This window comes from Taudactylus pleione, unplaced genomic scaffold (assembly GCF_031769625.1).
Source record: "Taudactylus pleione unplaced genomic scaffold, aTauple2 ptg000451l, whole genome shotgun sequence".
Classification (NCBI taxonomy): Eukaryota; Metazoa; Chordata; class Amphibia; order Anura; family Myobatrachidae; genus Taudactylus; species Taudactylus pleione.
Genome location: NW_028284853.1, coordinates 3,948,398 through 3,970,314, shown reverse-complemented (window position 1 = coordinate 3,970,314; position 21,917 = coordinate 3,948,398). Strand labels below are relative to the sequence as shown.

The following is a 21,917-nucleotide window of genomic DNA, read 5'->3' as shown; positions in this document are numbered from 1 at the left end:
AAAAAAATAATAATAAAAAAAATAAAAATTATATATATATATATATATATATATATATATATTATACAGCCATTGTCATATGAGCACAATAATAATGGTAGTCATACCCAGTATTAAAAATAAATAAATAAAATATCGGCACAAAATAAATTTTCAACCATCCAATAAAGCAAAAAATTACAAGGGAAGACTCAGAATCCCAAAGTCGTGGTTACGATTTGGAGTAAAAAATGTCCAATCTGACTTAAGATCTATCGTGCATCCAGTGCTTTGTGTCCCAGATTAGCAAATCTGCCCTACAGCACGGCAGATCTGAAGATGCGATGTACGACGAGCGGGGACGCGCATCGGCATCGTGATTGTGAGTAGAAACTCACGATTTGGGCATATTTTACACGATTTGTCATCACGATTCGTCGAAATCGGGCAAATCGTGTAAAAAATCGCCATGTGTGCAGGCACCTTAAGGGGTTGGTTTAGATTTTAATTAAATAAGTAAACTTGAGGAGAACATGCAAACTACACACATATAAGTTCCTGATTGGATTCTAACCCATAGCTCCAATGCTGTGAGACATCAATGTCAACCACAGTAAATCGAAATAGGATGCACTATTGTATTCAACACCAATTTTACCCAACTAAATTATAACATGAATTTTGTGAAGTTAAATAATAATAATGAATTCATACTTAATAAATGCTCTATTTTTGATGATTACTCTATGCTATCAAAGCTGTACGCTGCAGAAGAAAGTGTCATAGTCTTAACCTGTGAAAAATAACATTTCTATCTAGACACCCAGACACATGACAAAGTCTTAAATCCATTCTGCGAAGAGTAGATTGCAAAATGAAATTATGGTTGAACACGTGCCAAAGAAAGAGACTAAATTTAGTGTAATAAAAAGAATTCTAGCAGCATGCTAGAGCACCACGGAAACCAAATTATACACATCTAATTATATACTGCTCACAGAAACCTTGTGCTTTAATAAATATAATTCTGCTAAATATGAGCTCTGACTGATGCAAACGAGCTTCAACAGGACATCAAAGTCGACTGAAGGTCACATGAAAGTGCTGGCATTGATTTTTAAATGACCCCCGTGTGCAGCGTTTGATCTCTCTGGGTTTCCTAGATCAGAAATGCAAATAGTGCAGCCTGTAAAACCAGCCCTCAGACTAAAGACAAGCGTGGGAGCAAAAAAAAAACAACAGTACATGATAGCCTCCTGAGCGGGACAGATGTGGCATGGTTTGGCAATGACTCAGGATCCACCAGTTTGTTCCAGAACTTGAACGTGCGTGTTTGTTTATATACTGTATTCTGACCTATTTTAAATAAAATAAAAAAAATTTAAGAAGAAAATAGACGTCTCTGCAGTTTTTGAACCCTGAAATAATGTACGAGGTACCAGGTTCTGTGAGATATAAGGAATCACAAACCACAGTCTGAACAAGATGTAGATCATGAATTATTTGTAAATGTAATTCAGTATTATAAAATGATATACTAATAGTTTATTTTCACCAACATTGCAGATCAGCCAATTGAATCCCAGTGCAAGTCATCATTTTATATAGTTGATTAGCAGGTCTCTCTTTTCTACCTTGCACCAGTCATTAATGAATAATTTCAGTGCCGGTGACTCTGAAGAGTTCGGATTGTAGTTATATAATGCCCTTCCCTGCGCTCAGATTGGCTCTGGGCCTGATTCAGTGGTGAAAGCAGTGCAGTGGCGGACATTAGAGTAACCCTATGGTTTCTCAGTATGTCCGACGGCAAATGCCCGCCAGCGTAACTGCGTATTTCAACGCAGTCCCTGACACGCCTACTGACGAAAGCTACCCCCCAGCCACCACCCAGGGATGCCTAAGTGCAATTCCGATATGCGTCCTCCGACAGTAACCATCGCGATCCATGCGCAGATTTAAAACATTGGGTGCAAGCGCCAGACGTTCTAAAACCTTCCGCCTCTGATGCAGGCCCTCTGTAACAGTGACGGTGTAGTGCATCTGCCTCCCCTCTAATGGGAATCACAGAAATACAGCCAGTGTCATTAAGGATTAGAGGGATCTTACTCAGCTGCCTGTCTAGGTATTCATTAAAACCAACTCACCGATGGCTTGCTGACGAGCCAGTAAGCCTGCTCTTGACATTCAATCACAATGCGGTCTCCTTTCCGGCGTTGCTTCGCGGCCCTATTTGTAAAAATATACCACAGAGGTTAGGCCAACGGTACAAGCCGAGGTCCTGATTCATCATGGATCGCAGCTCCATAAACGCACGCAGGTCTGCTGCGAAAATATGCTAATGATTACAATCGCAATGCCATCGCAATGCCAGCATAGAGAAGCCCACTGCCTCCCACTACCGTTATCATCAAGTACCATCGGCTCCTCACGCAGACGCTTTAGCAATAGCGTTCCATAATGAATCAGGCCCTGAGTTTGTTAATAATAAACATATTAGTAGGTAAACGTGTCCCATACAGTTCCTCACCCGTGGGGGTTTCTGCGTTTGACACCATGTGATCTATGACCAGAACATTTAAACCTCTTTACACAAGAACAACTCCATTGATCAGAGCAAAATCAGTACTACAAATAATGTATGGGCATTTCTTCTTACGATGGACACAAAACGAGTGCGATCGCCAATAATCATGACAAATAGGACTGATATTGTGTGTGTGCCATACGTGCCAATATTTTAAATCTCAGTTCCGGGAGATCATAGAGGGGAGGTCCAAGGGACAAGCACAGGGCTGGTGGCAACGCAATTTGCACCATCATGGTCATGCCATCCTCCTTCCACAGCACAGTGCTGCAATTCACGCATCGCGCAGCAGTTACGTGACGACACAAGTTGCAACTAATCATGTAATCAAGCACCGCCCAGGCCCTCTTTATGAGGGAAGTGGTAAGGGTGGGGAAATGTATACAGTGCCTCAAAATAGGGATCGGTTTGATATTTCTGATGTATCGGCATGATGTTATAGTTGCAGCCGCTCATGAAATATATCATGCAGACTATCCCCGCTATGATATATTGTTCCCATCTCAGCTCTATCTATCTCAGGCCCTGCGCCTGCTGTAGACTGCCACTGTGCATTCGCAGTAGCAAATATTGGTATTTATAAATATCAATATAATTTTGCTAAATATTGTATGTATTACTTTGGATATGGTAATCCCATGTCGATCCAGAATATTGTTATGGGACCACTGATTAGCTATCTCTACCTCAAAAAAAAATAATTTAACATTGAAAGCCTATCATCGAATGGTGGAAGTGTTTCCACCATCATATCATCCACGGAGATGTTTAGTTACCATCGTTTGCAAACAATTCGATCATATGAACCATCACAAGAACATCTTTTCTACACCATTCCATGGTAGAGAACATCATAGTGAAACCATTAAAATTAAAATGTACTGCCATTGAAACAAAACCATTGATGGTTAGCAATCATCAACTTATTGATGGCCATCCCAACCTCAAACTGGTGCAGGGGTTGGGGAGTGATCCAATAACAAGGAACGTGATCATCGGCAAAACGGCTGCAAAAAAGCCCCGGTACTATTATCATTTTATAGCTATAATTATGGAAAGCATATGTAATGCATTGCTCAATTCAATATATTATTCAGTTCTCTGTTTGTCCTGGAACACTGACACAAAATATAGGCTAATTCCATTAAAAGGTATATGGCAGAAATATAAAGTGAAGTACAATGAAAACAAAAAACAAAATCTTCTTTATAAAAATATATAAATAAAGCATTTTAATTCATGTTACCATAACCGGAATTTATCTGAAGAAAATCTCTTCAAACTCTCATTGTACATCTGTAACTTGTCTGCTGTAATAATTATGTACTCTACCGGCCTGTGTGCATCTAGTAAAATTAATGGAAACGTTACACATTATCTTTTAATTTTTTATGATGGATTTACATCAATATTTTATGTGTGGCTTCTGTATTAAGTATAGTGAATAAACATTTTATTTATTTATGGGGGGCTTAAAACGCTTACAAAAACATCTAAAAGCTCCATGTGTGAAACATTGTACGTCATCAATATGTATAGGGTCAATTTATACAATCTGTATAACCTACATAAATATATGGCAATATTGCAGTATAATACAGTATATTCCTCTGTATTTGATAACAGCTGTATAATGTACAATTTGCAACTACTAATATTCAATAAATGCTTGTAAGGAGTTTCAGGCTGCCTTTGAAAATTTTATGTTCTTGCTATACTTTTTCCCCTATTTTTTTTTTTATATTTTTCTAAAAAAAAAATTACAAAAATATTCAAATCCATTACCACAACTGTGTGTAGAGAATATTTTTTATTTATTTTTTCAATTTTTTTTATTATAGAAAATACTTTCACCACTGCATATTGACATTTTCATTAATACGAGACAATACACTGGGCAATTTTTTTTTTAGTGCAAAAATGTAGAACTGAGTCACTGACATAGGATACAGTATGTGCCTTTTAAAAAAAAAACACAAAGCAAACCCTTTAGCACAATTGACTTTGGCTTTCATAATTTTATGCTCTTGCTTTATTTTTCCTCTTTCTTTTCATTATTATTTTTCTATATTTTTATTGAAAGCAACTATTTAAATCTATTACTACAATTGTGCATTATTATTATTCTTTATTTATTTTTTTAAATTATTTTTATTTTAGATAATACTTTCACCGCTGCAAGATGACATTTGCCTTAATAAGGGGCACCACATTGGGTACTTTCAAATTATTTTTTTTACTGAGACACTGACCATCAAATTAAAACAATAAGCATAACAAAATAAAATTCCCCAGTGCTTTTATACATTTGTGGGCATCAATGAATACATATACGGATATGTTTTTTGTTTTGTTTTGTCAAAACACAAAGCAAACCCTTTAGCACCAATGACTTTGTCAGAACTTGATTATGTTCATTCACTCTCACCCCTGTGCGTACATTGGAAACAAAAATAGGGATAAGATAAAGATTTATCGGCAAAACTGCAAATAAAGAATTTCTGGCACCAACTTCAAAGTTTTCTGCTGAAAATACCAACCTGAGCTGTTCTCTCGCCTGCATCACCACAAAGTCCCAAGTGTGGTTAATTCGTTTGTGTAGCTGATTATAATTATCCTGTTACAATACAAAGAACAATAAGAAAAAGACATTTCTCAGGCTTCTACAGCAGCTGGAAGGTACAATGTGTGACACATGCAGATGTGCATGTTTTTGTAAAAATAAACAGGAGAATGCCTTGGCTATCACTGCTGCTGTGGGGAGGAGTCACACAGCTTCATCAGTCAGCTGTACTGCATTATGCATATGTTCACCCTTCTCCAAGCGTCTACACCAAGAAAGCAGCCATTACAGCGCTGACACGGGTGGATGTACTGTGGAGGCTCCAGACATCGGCCCTCTATGGGCTACTGACTGGGATTGGGAGGTTTATAGGCACAGACAAGAAGAAAAGGTGAACTGGTAGAACTGGCAGGCACTCTCACACTTTATCTATCGTATAAAAATCCAAACAACCTAAAATTAGCTTAGGTAGGCCATGAAATAAAATGTATATCCCAGAGAGTCCTACACATTGTGAAGTCTTGGAAATGGGTCTGGCCATTGACCTGCAAACCAGCTCTTTTCTATTTATGTTTTTGCTGAACAACAAGCCAATGGCGTTGGAGAGATTTCTAGCGTAATTGGGCTTCCTAGGTCCTTAAGACATTTTGCCCACTACTTATGCCCCTGTATGCTTACTATTATCCTATATTCCTGGGTGCACAACATGGGAATTGTAAGTTGAGTATTACACAGAAACAAAACTGTTGTACCTAAATCTATTTTGAAGACAAGACTACTAAAGACAGGGATGTTATGCCAAAAAAAAATAATTTCGTAAAAAGAACAGAAAGTACTGACTAAATAGTGTTTTTTTTTTACTATATCAGATGGTGACAGTAAAGCAATGAAGTAGCACAATGTTCACAGGTTTGCCAAATTCAATGCAGGTTATGCACTAAAAACATGTAGAAGCTTAATTACATTTTGTCTCCAGTCAGGACAATTGACAATTTCCAAAACCTTGATTTATATGAAAAAGACAGAATTTTCGGATATTTATGAGGCACTTTTCCACTGCCATACATAGTTTATGGTAACATTTACAAGATGAAAGCGTCCTCCGTCAACCACGTCCCGGCTAGTATGAACTTCACTAGAACTTGTTCATTTAAATCTATAGCGATAAATATGTTTAATCAAGGTTTCTTATAAAGCAGGGATGGGGAGCCTCAGGCCCGGGGGCCGTATAAGATCCTCGGAATCATTTTATCTGGCATTACTGTAATCACCGGCGATTGTGGCGTCACATGGAGGGAGCGTGGCCCGCGAATAATGTTATATATATCAAAATGGCCCTCAGCATAAAAAAGGTTCCCCACCTCTGTTATAAAGACACCATTCAGTGTTCTTAGGGTCTAAAGAAGAAAGTAATGGCATTGATAGTTCAGATTCGGTCCCATAACTACACCCAAAAACTACATTATGCACTTCTACACAGTCCCACAGCAAGTGCCTAAATGTACAACCGGAAGCCCCACATATATAACAGTTACATTCCACATTCAAGAGACTACTCACCTTCTCATGCTCAACCAGGTCTCCTTGCTTCCTGATATTTTTCTTTGCCAGATAAATGGCTAAAAGGAGAGAGATAGAGAAATAAAGTGAAGAAAAACAAGTTATTTTTGAAAAAATATTTACAGATGAGTTTTTTTGCTCTGAGTTTTAAGATTTCTCTGATTAATTAGAAATTTGCAAAAAAAACTTGCATTGTTCCACCTCCTGATCCGGCCCCTATTCTGTACTCATCCCGTACCCTATTTATTGATCCATGATGGAGGTAATGAAGACATTCTTAATCTGTCAGGCATGGCAGCCTTCAGTTGACTGTTTGGGAAGCCCTAGTGTATTGTGCATGAATATCCCAAATAAATTGTGACAAGATCAGAATGGTCATATATCAGGCATATATATATACAGCGGGTAAAATAAGTATTGAACATATCAACATTTTTCTCAGTAAATATATTTGTAATGGGGCTTTATTCTTTCTCTGAAACCAATTGAGAGTGTCCTTGGCTGCGTGTTTGGATCATTGTCTTGCTCAAAATGTCCACCCTCGTTTCATCTTCTGCATCCGGGTAGATGGCAGCAGATTTTTATCAAGAATGCCTTGGTACATTTTTCCATTCATCCTTCCTTCAATCATATGAAGTATGCCAGTACCGTATGCTGAAAAACAGCTCCACACCATGATGTTCCCACCTCCAAACTTCACAGTTGTTATGGTGTTTTTGGGGTAATGTGCAGTGCCATGGTGTGTATTATGGCATCCAAAGAGTTCAATTTTGGTCTCATTTGACCAGACTATATTCTCCCAGTATTTCACAGGCTTGTCCAAATGTTGTGCAGCAAACTTTAAACAAGCTTCAACATGCTTTTTCTTCAGCAATGGAGTCTTTCGTGGTGAGCGTGCATACAGGCCATGGCAGTTGAGTGCATTACTTATTGTACCTGCTGATTTCAAGTCTTTCTGAAGCTCTCCACAAGTGGTCCTTGGCTCTTGGACCATTCTTCTGATAATTGTTTTCACTCCGGTCAGAAATCTTGAGAGGTGAAATTATGTTCTTTCCCCTTCCAGATTATGGCCCCAACAGTGCTCACTGGAATATTCAGAAGTTTATAAATCCTTCTGTGACCAATGTCATCAGTATGATATGCAAAATAAGGTTGCCAAGGTCTTGAGAGAGCTCTTTGCTTTTACCCATCATGAGATGTTTCTTGTGTGACACCTTGGTAATGAAACACCTTTTTATAGGCCATCAGTTGGGACTAAATCAGCTTATATTAATTTGCATTGACAAGGGGCAGGATTGCTTTCTAATTACTGATAGATTTCAGCTGGTGTCTTGTCTTTCCATGCCTTTTTGCATCTCCCTTTCTTCATGTGTTCAATACTGTTTTCCTGTGTCATTTCATAACTTAATTTATGGACATCTATGGTTTGATTTCTTTGCATGTGTGGATTGCATGGGTTGTTGCTGATATTTGGTGAAATTTCATTACAATAGCCCCATTACATATATATTTACTGAGAAAAATGTTGATGTGTTCAACACTTATTTTACCCGCTATATATATATATCCGTATCAGGTGGAGTTAAATGCATACATATATCCAGGAGATTGATAAATTCTCTACTGTTATGTGTGGAAAATGTCTGTTCTAATGTTCTATTTTTGAGTACAGACATTTCTATGAGAAGCAGTGACATTGGTTACACAGTACGCAGCCATGAGTGGTCCTCCGTGGCCACTTTTATATCTTCCTTCTCCTCTCTCTCCCATCCTGCTGCTCTGTAAACAAATGTCTGATAAATCAAAGTATAGTACATCTTCCTGCAGTAGGGCGTGTGAGTGGTTCATCTCTTGGTGGGTAGTGGAAATTTTTAGTACACATCAAGAGAAGTATCTTATTATTTTTCTCTTTTATAAACAGGATTAAAATTAGGTCTTTTTTTGATGGCTGGCAGATAAGTGTAGGGGAATTCTATTGTGTGCAAGGACTGATTTTGGTGTCCTATATTTGGACTTTTTACAGCATTTTGCTGGTCGGCAGCCAACACCCCTTCCCCTCTAAAAAAATGTTTTGAAATGTCACATGCATCAATTAGCAGGTGTGGGCCGCATCCACCCATCAGGATAATGTCATCACCTGCTACAGTGAGCAGAGACATTACGCCAACTATCTGGGTGCCTACCTATTAATATGAGGGCTTTGTCCTGCTGTCCCAATAGCAAACATGTCTGTCCCGTGGTGGGAAAGTTGGGCAACGTTTCATCCTTGCTGCCCTCATCAGCAATCATTGGGAATTTGGAGGATAAATGAGGTGGCAAAGAGTCAGCATAACACTTAATGAATGCTGGGCACAACCCCCCACCCCGCCCCTCACACTGGTGACAAAACACATAAGGCCTGATTCAGCTTAGGATGGAATCGCAAAGCTGCACGCAAACAGCTTTGCAATTCCATCCTTGCAGATATGCTAATGCAGCAGGTGGCATCACTCCTTCTGTATGTATTACTTATCCGAGCTGTGGGCCTTGTGATAGGGTCTCGTCCGTCGCAAGCCCCAGTGATAGAGCCGGAAGCTCACCACTGACATCACTCGTTATGTCAGTGGGGCCGCCCTCAAACGGCAGCCACCCCCTCCGACACGTCTACCAAATGGGGCGACCTGTCGTTCAACATCGGCAGCCACCCCTTTTGGATGCGAGCGCCGAAGCGAGTGAATTCTCGCTGGCTCCGAGGCTCGCGCACGTAGCACATGAGCACTGCCTGGCCATCGACCCGCTTGCGAGCGGGTCTGAATCAGGCCTGTGTTGTACAACGCAGCATCAGATAATCTGCAGGAACATCGGCAGGCTAAGTGACCCATGGGGTCACACAAGCCGGCCAACGCAGATGAGTGAAAGTGGAACGGAGATCCTTGTCTCTTCCCTCCCCTCCAGCAGAAAACGGAGGCCATCACCGTCCCCTCCCTGCCCACAAATGGCAGCAGACTGTCAACCAATGACAGTCTATGTGCGGGATGGTCAGAAATCTGCGTTCAGCAGTGCACTAGCGTGCATTGCTGAATCAGACGCATTGTCCCAATTCCTGGCTCTGAAACATTGAGACAATTCCCTCAAATCAGGACTGTCCCACCTAAGTCAGGGCGCTGTAAGGAAAACCACAGCACGATTCAGCAAGCCAGCACTTACCGTAGTCCAGCTCTGTGGCAGGCCATTTATTTGTGGTCCAGAAATATGGCGTCTAACAATAAAGTGGAAGAAAAAAAAATATTTTACAATTGCAGCTGCAGTAAGAGGAGGTGCTGGGTTTGGAGGAAGGGTGGAGGGGGAGTCTCTTCTCTTGTGGGTATCTACCAGCTGATCATGGAGACAGGTGACTGGGATAAGTAGCTTTTAGGCCACCAGGTGGCACAATTCAGCGGAAATATCTCCTAAGCTCAATTGAGGTTACTGCTATAGTACAGATGTGTCCTCATACACCCAGCCTCAATACGCCATACAGCGCGACTGAGCCACTCCCAGAGGTGTAGCTTAGCAGGTTTTTTTTCTTTCAATTTTGCGTCTTATTCGCACCGCAGACGCAGCGAAACATCCCTCACACTGTACCAGAGACACTGGGCTGGGTCAGGAATTTGTTTTAAAACACGTACAAAGTCGCAGATGAAGTACCATGGACCTTGGTGTGGCAAAAAGCCGTGCCCGCTGCATCGTGGCACTTCCTATACAGATTCAGACTCTTTAGCACACAGATGTACATATGAGATTGATCAGTGTAATCTAACAAAGTAGTTTTGGAGCTTCCAGTTGTTTTATTTATGTGAATAAGATGCACATTTTGAGTGAGAAAGACGATCGGCACAGCCAAGTCGCCCAGGACCTGGCGTGATGAGAGAGGCTGTTTGGCGCGACTTGAGCAACCAGTGTATGAAGGCACCTCTATATGAACATTATTGCATACGGCATAATGCTGAACGGGGTACACAGTTGTTGTTTTTTTTAACCATTCCAGAAAGATATTGAGGGGTCTATTTACTAAGCAGTGTCAGGAGACAGAGTGAAAAGTGATAAGGTGCCAGCCAATTAGCTCTCAACTGTCATCTCACAGGCCGTGTTTGAAAAATGAAAGTTGGGAGCTGATTGGCTGGCACCTTATCACTGTCCACTCTGTCTCCTAACACTGCTTAGAATATAGATCCCTGAGTATCTATATGAAGCCAGGGGCAGAAGTATGGGAGACAATGGAGGCACCTGCCGCCGGGCGCCAGCACTGAAGGGGCACCTCCTCCATCACCCACAATATATTCACCCCACTTAGGGCTGTAAATATGGACGGTAGGGTGGGCACTAAATGATAACCTGCCTCCGGGCACCTGGGATGAACTTACGCCACTGTATGAAGCAAAAACATATTCACTTATTGTACAGATAGAATGTTGCCACAAACACATCATATAAGTTCCCATAGTATTATTAGCCACATAGTAAGTAATAGAGGGAACCTTTATATAATGTGAAGCTGGTTTAGGGATGTTGTAGTTTGGCTCATACATCTTGTCTCCTTGCGTGCTAAACAGCCCATGCCGTGGTGTGGCGCTAGTCGCGCCATACTGTGGCGTGACTCAGTAGTGTTGAGCGTCCTTTCATGCGTAAGACGCATTTGAAGGTTAAAAATGGCACGAAAAGACGCTCGGCGCTACCGAGTCACACGGAGTTTGGGTGTTATGTGTAGCACGACATGTATCGCATGGAGGATAGATGTACAGTATGTGGACACATCTTTATACATAAAATAGAGATAACATGAAAAACAACAAGAAATACAGAAATATTGTAACATAAAAGCCTGCAAGATGCGAGCAGAAGCGAGATTGCTGTTTTGCTAAATTCCCGAAATCTTAGGCTTCTATTGGGTAACACCATCTAAGATGGCATTACCCACCGGGTCCAAACCCCGGAATGCAGTCCCTTGATGCAATGCCACTGTTCCTGTGCTGTAAAATCACGTCCATTTTACAGGGTCCAGGTCCCCACCTCCCAAATGTTGAGGGTATGCTGCCACCTCACATTGAGATACTGCACTCAAATAGAATTCAGACTCACATCTACAGGCAAGATAAAGATTGTGTGTTTGAGATGTAGGACGGAGTGCATTTCATATGCAAGGAGTTAATTAAACACCCGAGCCTGTGGGTGTCTGCCTCTGGACAAAAGGGGCTAGTTGTTTAGTGAGATAGTGTTGTGGGTGAGGTTAGGTTTGGTTAGCCTATAGGATTGGCAGGGGGTGGGGTTAGGTTTGGTTAGCCTATAGGATTGGCAGGGGGTGGGTTTTCAGTGCTATTTCAGAGTCGCTGCTTGGCAGCCATTTCATAGAAATGTCTCTGGTTGGCTATTTCCCGCCCTCCCTCCCTTATTCATTGAGTTGTTTGGTGTCGGCTTTTCTTGTGGCAGGAAAGAATGGTAGCAGTCGCCATCTTTGGAGCTTGAGGTGCTCTCCCTTCCAATACATGGCTTAGGCTGATTCTACCCTACTGGGGTCAACGGCAACCACCTAACTAGGTGGGCCTCACGTCGTGTCATTGGGGTGGGAGGGGGATACATTGGGCGTGGTAATGGGCTGGCTGCTCACCTCCCATTTAGAAGATCGGTGTGAGTATGCGGTTGGTGATCTTGCATTGTGGGGCCGTTCTTTCTGCACCGCCATACTTTGTCTGTCTTTCTTCTTCTATTAGTTAGTACAGTTATACATTAAATAGTTTAATTAGTTTAAAAAATAAATAAAGCTGACCTTCCTTTCCCCTTATACAAGTCTCTGTGTCATTATTTCATTATGATTATGGTTGATGGTTTATCCTGCACTGTTAGGAGGGAACAATCATCAGCGATGAGGAGTTTAATGTGTGTTCTTTATTTTACATGCCATCTTGTTTTGGATAAAGAATTTATAGACAGCCCGTAAGCCAAGCACACAGCCACAATCTGCACGCTGTAATAAAGGTGACCATCCTGTCCACTAATCGTTCTTGTCTCTGTACAGATTGAGTCACCCTAAACTATGGACACAGATAGAGAAGATTACATTACAATGGTCTTGTATTTCATGTATAATGATACATTACTGTCCTCTGAACACTGTACAATCACTAATGGTCATATTATATTAGACTTGAGTAAATTAGAGTCAGATAAGATGTTTTAGAAATCTTTAATATACATAAATATCACAATGATTAGAATGAATGTTTAATATTACTTTGTAGACAATCATAACAACATCTCATGGCCATGAGGGGGTGACTGTTATCAGATAGGTAACGGCTCCATTAAAAGATGATTTCATAGATAATTGTAGAATTACATTTTGTTTAACTATAACAGAATAGGGAAATTGTTGTAGGTCATGAATTAAGCGTGATTGGAGTAGTACTTATAATTTATCCTGTTAGTTAAAGTTATAACCAATCACTGTAAGCTTGAATACAAATATACACATATGTATATATGTATATAATTAACAATATAGTGAACACTTATACTGTTGATAAAAATGTGTGGGTACTCTATACTTGGCACTCACCTCTACAGTAACAGACTGGAGTTTCTTGAATACAGCATGTGTTGAACTACTGATAGGCACTTGGCTCTGGATGGTATGAGGCTTCATCTGTATTGATGGCCTCTTCTTCAGTAGACTCTGTATTATGGAGATCATCCACCTGCTTAGTGGTGCTTTGGATCTCAGACATGTCATTAATATCTGTCACCACAGGACCCTGGCAGTAATTGGGTGACAGGAAGCAACTTGCTGCCATTGTGTAACTGTCCTCTCTCTTTAGAACATCACGTTGGCACTGTTGTGCCAGCTGGTGATACTTTGTTTGCTCATAGGTCATTTTCAGCTCCTGGAGGGACATAGAAGGATGATTTAAGGCTGCATTAGCAGTTATCCTCTCATGGAAGTCCCAGCATCACCGTGATAAGCTCCGCCATGTTATTCAGATCATTGTGTTCAGCCAGTACCTCCGCAAATGGGAAAGGGAATGTAGGTGCAGTCACTTACCCTATCTGGTCCAAGGACATAAAACAAATTTCTGTTCTCTACAGGTTTTACTGTGGTCTCCATCTCATATTCATCCACCATTTTGATCTTCCACCGAGTTCCGGTTCTGGTGTCTGTATCCCACTTAAAGTAGAATTGGGATTTACTGGCTGCATTCAGCAAATAGCTCTCAGGCCTCCCTGGTGTCTCACATAAGTATCTGCTTGATCATACTCGTTGTATCCAGGGTAAAGCAGCCAAGATGGAGCTCAGCATCCGAGAGACCACACGTCCAGCATCTCACAGAAAAGCAACCGGAGAAGGAGCTCTGTAGAATCAGGTCTGGATATAAGGTTCATCCACACGTCTCACCTCGGTGACAATACTTGCAAAGCCTAAAATCAGTCACCTTAATCCTAGATGGATACTTTACTTGGTCAACTGGTATTATATTCCTGTGCTTTAGCCCTGCATGCATAATGGAGCGCTCTTCTAACTTGGAAAGGGCTTCCAAAACTTGAGTAGTGATTGTCCCTATTTGTCTGGCAGGAATAGGAGAAAATCCTACCTCCTTCTGGGTCAGTCTATGGTAACTCACGTTGCAGGGTGACGTGGCGAGTGTGTGTATGGCTGTCAAGAGCAAAAGGAGTTTGAGTGAGGTTGGTTTTGTTTTCTGAGAACGTGATGAGCCTGGGTCATGCTTTGGGAGACTGTATACAGGTGTTGCTGATTGTTTGCTATGTCACTTTGTGACGTGAGTTACCATGGAATGACCCATCTGGTATTCATACAAGTTTTGCTGAAGAAGCTCAGAAACCAAAGAGGCGTCAGCCACATCATTGAAATATCCAGTGAAGTTTATAATTTAAAGGTACTTAGGCAAACCCCAAAGACCCAAGCAAGCCAGGGGGAAATGGTGGCAGAAATAATAAAATAATATGCATACAGTGACAATAAAAGAAAAAAGGTTTTGCTATAAAAAAAACCAAAAAAACAAAGCCTAATATTACAGTATATGTATGATAATAATATAGGGCCTTATCCAGAGGAGGATGCAGTATCGATTTCGGTCGCAAGCTGGCAATGTTTTCCATCTGCTCTTGAGTCCGAGTCGCACTGAGCATGCATTCCACTGGTTACCCCCTGGGGGACACAGACGAATTTGGACACAGAGAGAGACAATTTCAGTGGGCGCTCCTGGGTAATAACAGGGGGCTGGCTAGCCAGACACGGGCATGTCGCAGCCAGCAGCTGCCTCTTCTCACAGTTACACTGGCACTGGCGCCCATGTTCAAAATGGACATTCTGAACTAGTGTAGCACGATGGTCCGACCGATGCGATGTGTGTCCGATGGTGATACTTTTCATATAAAGCGGCAAATTTTAGTCACAGGCAATGGGCGTCTCTATACGAATCCCACTGGCTGTAGGATTAGCATAAAGACGCAATCATACTCCTTAAAGAGACACAGTCGCGTCTGCATCACCGTCCACCTATGAATCAGACTAATAGACTTCTCCCTGAATGTTAGTGTTCCCTCCCGGGTATAACCAGTGTATCCCGAGTGTTATATCTAGAGATGAGCGGGTTTGGATCTCAGAGATCTGAACCCACCCAAATTTACAGATCCAGGTGAGAACCGAACTCGCAAGCTTTCATCTCTTCTATAGAAGGAGTCCCCGCGGCGGCGCCATTTCACTCCGGCTGTGGAGGGTGAACAGGGAGGGTGGGTAGTGTAGGGTTGGTACTGTCTGCTGTGTCCATCTGTGCTGGTGGTGTCTGCTGTGTCGATCTGGGCTGCTGTGCTGTCTACTGTGTCCATCTGGGCTACTGTGCTGTGTCCATCTGAGCTGGTGCTGTCTGCTGTGTCCATCTGGGCTGGTGCTGTCTGCTGTGTCCATCTGGGCTGGTAGCGTTCTGCCTGTGTCGTCGATCGCTGCTGCCTCGGTCAGTTCTTGACCAAAAAGATAAATTAAGAAAAGTGTATTTTTTTTTCTGTGTGTGCGTGTGCGTTAGCCACAACTTGGCAACACTACTGCTGCTTGCTTGGTGACTCTGCTGCAAGACTGCAGTGAATATGGAGGGCAGTCACATGACAGAAGAGCAAGAACCACATGTAGCTGCCGGCAGCAGTCATGATGATGCAAGGCCGTTAACATTCTCGTCCTGTATGAAGGCCGATGCACCAGGGCTTAAGTCAGGCCATGGACATGCAAAAGCAACTTCTTTTACTTTATTAAACATAGAAACATAGAATTTGACGGCAGATAAGAACCACTTGGCCCATCTAGTCTGCCCCATTTTTAAACATATTGTTACCTCAACCCTTATTGATCCTTACTTCTTCTGAAGGATATCCTTATGTCTATCCCATATATGTTTAAATTGCTCTACTGTTTTAGCCTCTACCACCTCTGATGGGAGGCTGTTCCACTTGTCCACTACCCTTTCTGTGAAGTAATTTTTTGCAAATTTCCCCTGAACCTACCACCCTCCAGTTTCAGAACATGTCCTCTTGTTCCAATACTTCTCTTTCTTTGAAGAATGTCTCCTTCCTTTACCTTGTTAAAACCCTTAATATATTTGAACGTTTCTATCATGTCCCCCCTTTCCCTTCTCTGCTCCAAACTACACATATTAAGATCTTTTAGACTTTCCTGGTACGTTTTGTGGTGTAGCCTTGAACCATTTTAGTTGCCCTTCTTTGTACAGTCTCTAATGTATTGATATCCTTCTGGAGATATGGCCTCCAGAACTGAACACCGTATTCAAGATGAGGATGTGCCAATGACCTATACAGTGGTATTATCACTTGTTTCTTTCTGCTACTGATTCCTCTTCCTATGCAACCAAGCATCTGACTTGCCTTCCTCATTGCTTTGTTACAATGTTTGCTTGCCTTTAAGTCACCTGAAAGAGATTAATACTATATTTAGCCTTTGGATTTTTTAGACCCAAGTGCATGATCTTACATTTTTTGGCATTAAACTGTAGTTGCCACGTTTTTGACCATTCCTCTAGTCTACCTAGATCATCAATCTTTTGTTTTACCCCTCCTGGTGTGTCTACCCTATTGCATAACTTTGTGTCATCTGCAAAAAGGCATAGTTTCCCTTCAATACCATTTGCAATGTCACAACTAAAGATATTAAAAAGCACTGGTCCAAGTACAGATCCCTGAGACAGCTTCGGAAGAACCAACTGTGTGCTCCGAGAAATCAAAATCACAAATCCCCAAGGAGAGTGCGAGTGTGTCCGGGGTTGCCATGTGTGAGTCAGATCTTTCAAATAGTGTACTTGAGGATCCTCCTTCCAACATTTGTGTGCCCTCTGTAAATGTGGGGAAGGGCAGTCAACATATTGCTGATGTAGTTATCGAGGATGCTTCTGTGGAATTGCACATGGAGGATGAGGAGGATATTTCGGTAGTTGCCACTAAGCATGATGAGGATGTTGATGCTGAGGATGTCGTTTGTGTAAGTTAGGCAACAGTTGTTTCCAATGGTATGAAAAAGCCCATTGTGTTGTCATGCAAAAGAAAAAAAATCCACTTCTCACGTGTGGAATTATATCCACCCAAATCCAGACAACAGTTGTCAAGCCATCTGTAACCGATGCCAAGCAAGAGTAAGTAGAGGTGAGGACCTAAACCATCTAGGAAACGCCTCCTTGTTAAGTCACTTGGAGTGCAGTCATCAAATTCCAAAGTGTATGCCGCCAAATTCCAAAACTAAAAACGTAACAATCAGTCCAGTGTCATCCACCTGCCCCTCTCTGTGGGATCCAAGCACCTTCGATCTCCACCACCAACACCTGCATCATCAACATCCTAATTCATCATCGGAAGTAGTCCTACTGCATCCAATGTTATAAGCATGATTGACTCCTCTCCTATCCGTGATTCCTCAGAAGGATCCTTGATGACTACACCTGTTGTTGCTGCTGCTGTGAGTGGATCTTCATCCCAGAAGGGGACCAAGAGGAAGACTACTTGTAGTACTATAACCAAACAATTAACTGTCAAACAATCCTTTGCAAGGGCGAACAAGTATGACAGCAGTCATCCAGTTGCACAGCGGATTACTGACGCCATAACAGCTATGCTGGTATTAGATGTACGTCCAGTATCCGCCATTAATGCAGTGGGTTTTAGAGAGTTAATTGAGGTCCTGTATCCCCGCTATCAGATCCCTTCTAGGTTCCACTTTGCTAGAACAGCAATTCCCAGTCTGCACAAGGACATTAAAAAAAAACCTTATTAATGCCCTCAGAAATGCCGTTGTACCCAGGGCCGGTTCTAGACATTGTGGAGCTCAGGGCGAAAGTTCCCAGTTGCGCCGCCCCCCCCCCAAAAAAAAGAAAGAAAGAAAGAACTTTTTTTTAGATAACATAACATTATGCCACACACAGTAATGGCCTTTATAAAACATTATGCCACATGCAGTAATGCCCTTTATAACACACGATGCCACGCGCAGTAATGCCCTTTATAACACATTATACCACACGCAGTAATAACACACTATGCCACACGCAGTAATGCCCTTTATAACACATTATGCCAAACGCAGTAATGCCCTTTATAACACATAATACCACACGCAGTAATGCCCTTTATAACACATTATGCGACACACAGTAATGTCCTGTATAACACATTATGCTATATGCAGTAATAACCTGTATAATACATTGTGCCACACACAGTAATTACCTTTATAATACATTATCCCCAATTCAAATTACACCACACAGTAGTCCCTTATGTTATGACACAAAGTGGTGCCCCTTTTACATAATGCCAAAATTTGTGTATCTTATACACAAGGCCCACAGTAGTAGTGCCCCTAATACAATGCCCACAATAGTAGTGCCCCTTATACAATGCCCACAGCAGTGGTGCCCCTTACACAATGGCCCCAGTAGTGGTGCCCCCCATGCAGTGCCCCCATTAGTAGTACCCCCAGTGGTATTGCCACCTATAGTAGTTCCCCCAGTAGTAAAGCTCCACAGTAGTAATTCCCCAATTAGTAATGCCCCCTATAGTAGTGCCCACAGTAGTAATGCCCCCTATAGTAGTGCCCACAGTAGTAATGCTCCCATTAGTAGTGCCCACAGTAGTAATGCCAGTAGTAATGTCCCTTATTGTATTTCCCCCATTAGTAATGCCCCCATTAGTAATGCTCCCCAGTAGTACTGCCCCCATTAGTAATGCTCCCCAGTAGTACTGCCCCATTAGTAATACTCCCCAGTAGTACTGCCCCCATGTAGTAATCCCCCCATTAGTAATGCTCCCCAGTAGTACTGCCCCCATTAGTAATACTCCCCAGTAGTACTGCCCCCATTAGTAATGCTCCCCAGTAGTACTGCCCCCATTAGTAATGCCCCCAGTAGTAATGCCCCCAGTAGTAATCCCCCCATTAGTAATGCTCCCCAGTAGTACTGCCCCCATTAATAATGCTCCCCAGTAGTACTGCCCCTATTAGTAATGCTCCCCAGAAGTAATCCCCCATTAGTAATCCCCCCATTAGTAATGCTCCCCATTAGTAATGCCCCCATTAGTAATGCTCCCCAGTAGTAATGCCCCCCATTAGTAATCCCCCCATTAGTAATGCCCCCATTAGTAATGCTCCCCAGTAGTACTGCCCCCATTAGTAATGCTCCCCAGTAGTAATGCCCCCATTAGTAATCTCTCCAGTAGTACTGCCCCCATTAGTAATGGTCCCCAGTAGTAATGCCCCCCATTAGTAATGCCCCCATTAGTAATGCCCCCATTAGTAATGCTCCCCAGTAGTACTGCCCCCATTAGTAATGCTCCCCATTAGTAATGCCCCCATTAGTAATCCCCCCATTAGTAATGCCCCCATTAGTAATACTCCCCAGTAGTACTGCCCCCATTAGTAATGCTCCCCAGTAGTACTGCCTCCAGTAGTAATGCCCCCAGTAGTAATCCCCCCATTAGTAATGCCCCTATTAGTAATGCTCCCCAGTAGTAATGCCCCCCATTAGTAATCCCCCCATTAGTAATGCCCCCATTAATAACTCTCCCCAGTAGTACTGCCCCCATTAGTAATCTCTCCAGTAGTACTGCCCCCATTAGTAATGCTCCCCAGTAGTAATGCCCCCCATTAGTAATCCCCCCATTAGTAATGCTCCCCAGTAGTAATGCCCCCATTAGTAGTACTGCCCCATTAGTAATACTCCCCAGTAGTACTGCCCCCATTAGTAATGCTCCCCAGTAGTACTGCCCCCATTAGTAATGCCCCCTATAGAAGTGCCCACTGTAGTAACGTCCACAGAAATAATGCCCCCTGTAGTTGTGCCCACTATGAGTAATGCCCCCTATAGTCGTCCCCCAGTAGTAATGCCCCCCCAGTGCTGGTGCTTCCGACTGTAAGAAAAAAACAAAACAAAACACAATACTTACCTTTAGCCGCGCTCCTGCTGCCGCTGCCTTCTGGTCCGACGGCGGCTCCTCAGATCTATGGGGAGATGTCATGACATCATGACGTCCCTCCCATAGTACTCTCTCTCTGCCGGAAACTGGAGCTCCGGAGTGAGCTCCGGCTTTCGGCTGCCGCTGCAGGGAGGGAGCTGGGTGCCTGCTGATAACAAATATCAGCGGGCACCCGGCAAATGCAGCCTCCCGGCAGTGGTGGCTGGGGGGGGATTGGACCAGCGCTTTTTTTTTTTCCCTTCTGGTTTTTTTTTTCGGTGGTGGTGCCCTCTAGGTGTCGGCGCTCCAGGCGACGGCCCTGTTAGCCCGCACCTAGAACCGCCACTGGTTGTACCCACTGTCCACTTGACCACTGATATGTGGACAAGTGGGACAGGGCAAACTAAAGATTACATGACTGTGACAGCCCACTGGGTAGGTGTATTGCCTACAACAGCAGCAGCAGCATCTACCAAATGCCAGATGATTCAGAGGCAGGCTACTCTTTGTATAACTGGTTTCACTAAGAGGCATACAGCTAAGGACCTCTTAGAAAAACTCAGGGAAATCATTGCTAAATGGCTTACCCCACTTGGACTCTACTCGGGATTTGTGATTTCTGACAATGCCAGCAATATTGTGAGAGCATTACATCTGGGCGAATTCCAGCACGTTCCTTGGTTTGCTCACACAATTAATTTGGTGGTGCAACATTTTTTTTTTTTTAATAATATTTTTATTACACAGTTTAAACAGAGAATACATTTCTCTACATAACATATAAAAATATAATAATAATTCAATGACATAGTAATACAAAGAAGGCTAAGATGTATGTCATACAATAAAAGACAGATTCTCCACTTAGTAGTCAGTAACTTATAAAGATAGTACATGGAACATAGCATGGACCATATAGTGACTGCAGAGCACATAAACAAACCCACACAACACAATGAATATCCCCATTCCGTACAATGTAAAGTCTATGAACAGTATGATTTATCCTCAGAATGGCGGATGGCCTTTTTTAAGTATCTCCGTATTATACCAAGTAGTCATAATTACCAATTTACGGGCTCTATTTATTAACATTATTTTTACTAAAATAAAGTGAAAAAGGGTGTTTTCACACCCTTTTCACATTATTTTAGTTTCACCTACATTTACTATAGGGCAATTGGAGTAGAATTCGTAAAATTGTACTCCAACCCCTAAGTATCACTTACTTTTAGTAAGCAGATCGCATTTCCCATAATTGTAATGGGAAATGTGATCTGACCAGAGTTATTAAAAATAAATTGTTAAAAAATACCGGGGAAAGCCCTGTGATAACGCCACCTGGAGGTGGCGTTATCCAGGGTCTCCCCCGGTTACCGGATTCCTGCTCTGCTCTAAAAGGCAGAGTAGAGCCGGGAGCCGGCCCCAGTGATCAGCTGTGTGGTCTAAACAGACCACATGCTGGTTCACTGTAAAAAAAACGTAAAAAGAAAAAGTATCTTACCTGAGTCCAGGGACCAGTGGTCAGGGCTCCGGGTGATGTCCTCTCTCCGGTCAGCTGGTCTCCCATGCTGCACTGCGGCCCGGTCATCAGGTGATCGGGTCCCAGTGCAGTATGGGATATCACCTGACCGGAGGACATGGAAGACATCACCAGAGCCCAGATCATGCAGGTAAGTGTAATTAAGGGAGAGGGGGGGTCGCGGGTCCACGATCATGGGGGGTGGGGCCTAATGACGGGGCGGGGTTTAGCGCCTGGGG

General features: G+C 42.5%; 1 protein-coding gene across 1 annotated transcript in view; it reads right to left on the bottom strand.

The window, feature by feature from the left end:
• The window catches only part of RGS11 (regulator of G protein signaling 11), a 172,079-nt gene that overhangs the window by 50,204 nt on the left and 99,958 nt on the right, over positions 1 to 21,917 (bottom strand). The window contains exons 5-8 of the mRNA XM_088448150.1: positions 9,873 to 9,924; positions 6,687 to 6,745; positions 5,104 to 5,180; positions 2,124 to 2,205 (exon numbers count right to left, since the gene is read on the bottom strand). Of these exons, the coding sequence (XP_088304276.1) occupies positions 2,124 to 2,205; positions 5,104 to 5,180; positions 6,687 to 6,745; positions 9,873 to 9,924 (270 nt within the window). The remainder of the gene's footprint in view (positions 1 to 2,123; positions 2,206 to 5,103; positions 5,181 to 6,686; positions 6,746 to 9,872; positions 9,925 to 21,917) is intronic.